This window comes from Phaethon lepturus, unplaced genomic scaffold (assembly GCF_000687285.1).
Source record: "Phaethon lepturus isolate BGI_N335 unplaced genomic scaffold, ASM68728v1 scaffold10908, whole genome shotgun sequence".
Lineage (NCBI taxonomy): Eukaryota > Metazoa > Chordata > Aves > Phaethontiformes > Phaethontidae > Phaethon > Phaethon lepturus.
Genome location: NW_010555542.1, coordinates 62,634 through 64,266, shown reverse-complemented (window position 1 = coordinate 64,266; position 1,633 = coordinate 62,634). Strand labels below are relative to the sequence as shown.

The 1,633-nt window shown below is 37.7% G+C and overlaps 1 protein-coding gene across 1 annotated transcript in view; it reads right to left on the bottom strand.

Moving 5' to 3' along the window:
• Positions 1-1,633, bottom strand: part of LOC104624750 (SET domain-containing protein 9-like) — a 3,118-nt gene that overhangs the window by 1,224 nt on the left and 261 nt on the right. The window contains 1 exon segment of the mRNA XM_010292194.1: positions 603-967. Within this exon segment, the coding sequence (XP_010290496.1) occupies positions 603-967 (365 nt within the window).

The following is a 1,633-nucleotide window of genomic DNA, read 5'->3' as shown; positions in this document are numbered from 1 at the left end:
CAGGAGGGTCCTAGCTTGGCCATACTGACAGAATTACAGATCTTTTTAGGAAACATAAGCAAATACGGTTCCAAAAAAGGAGGAGGAGGAACACAGAAGTGCTCATGTTCCAAATGTGCTTTATGGAAGGGACTTGCACTAAAAAAAGGTTTTATTTTCATTCTCCAATTTGTATTTTTGTGCTTTGAAAAAGTTCATAGTCTCATTTGCTGATCTGTGTGGACATCTCAAAAACTTCATGTTTCAGATCCTTAACCAAAACAGAAACCCCAAAGAATTAAACTGTATTGTTCACCTAATTGAAATTGCTCCCATGCATTTGTGTTTAAAGAATCTGAAACAACTTTTCCAGCAGTCAGACTAAGTACTGAAAAAAATTTTTTTTAATCAACACAATTACCCTTCCCAGTATTGTTTTGCTTATTTCCAAAAGAGCTCTGGTCAGTTTATAAAGAAATACTCCCATTCAACGTAACTTGCCATTTTGTTAAGGAATGACAGAAACACAACCCTTAAAATAAAAATTAGTGAACTGTGGCATTCTATAATTAGATGGTTAGAAATCACATGTAACTTAACTGGGAAAAAGAACATTCCATTACCAGGATACATAGATACAACCGTCCCCTTCGGTACAAAACCTTTGGTAACAAAGACTCCAGTTCCAGCAGACACCAGTGAACTTCGGTCTCGAGTAATACTGAACCCTAGTGTATTAAACAGAACTTCCTCTGGACTAAACACATGTTGACTCTGATGGTTACATGAATTTACTTTTGATCGCTTCTGCTCAACAGTCAGTAATTCCAGGTATTTACATTTGATTTCTGGAAGTAAGGCCAAAATATGTGCTTGTCTACTGAAATCATTTATAAACAGAGCTTTAAATATTTTCATTAGTGTTTCAAAGACATCTTCATCAGAGAGAATTTTGTCTTGGGAGCTTTCGGGAACATATCGGAGGGTCCTGTAAAGAAAAAAAAAAAATTTTAGGATTACATTTTTCCTAAATAAAATACAGAAGAGCCATTTCACAGCAGCAATTTATATGCAGTTCTTTCAAACCAATCCAAACCGTAAAGAATATTCTTTCATACGTGTCCTAGTATAAAACCATCATCTGTGTATTCACAGCAAGGCAAGTAGGTTAAATCCCACTGAGCTTAGCAACAAACATATGAGAAATAAAATATATGTTACTATCAAAGTTTCTAAAAAAAATATATACAGTTCATAGCACTTTAAATGAGGCGAGGACAAATATTACACTGACTACGGAGATTGTAATTTATGCTACTTCTAACAATGCCGGCCTCATTTAAATTCAAGAACTACTTCTACCTTTAAAAAGAGGGCAAACACATCTCACCGGAAAAAAGAAAACCCTATCTATCTAGTTTTAACGTTAAATACCGTTTTAAAGTATCCAAGTATTAAGAGTTTTATGCCAGCGAAGTGACACACAAGGCTGAACCACTTTCGCAAAGCGGGGAAAAACCCGAGTTAGCTCCTACGGCACCCCGGTGACTCCCCAGAACAGGGGAGCGGGACCTCGGCCACGGCAGCTTCTCGCCCCCAGAGGGGAGCTCTCACCAAGCTCCAGCAGCTACTGGAGACCCAAAAACCCTGCAGG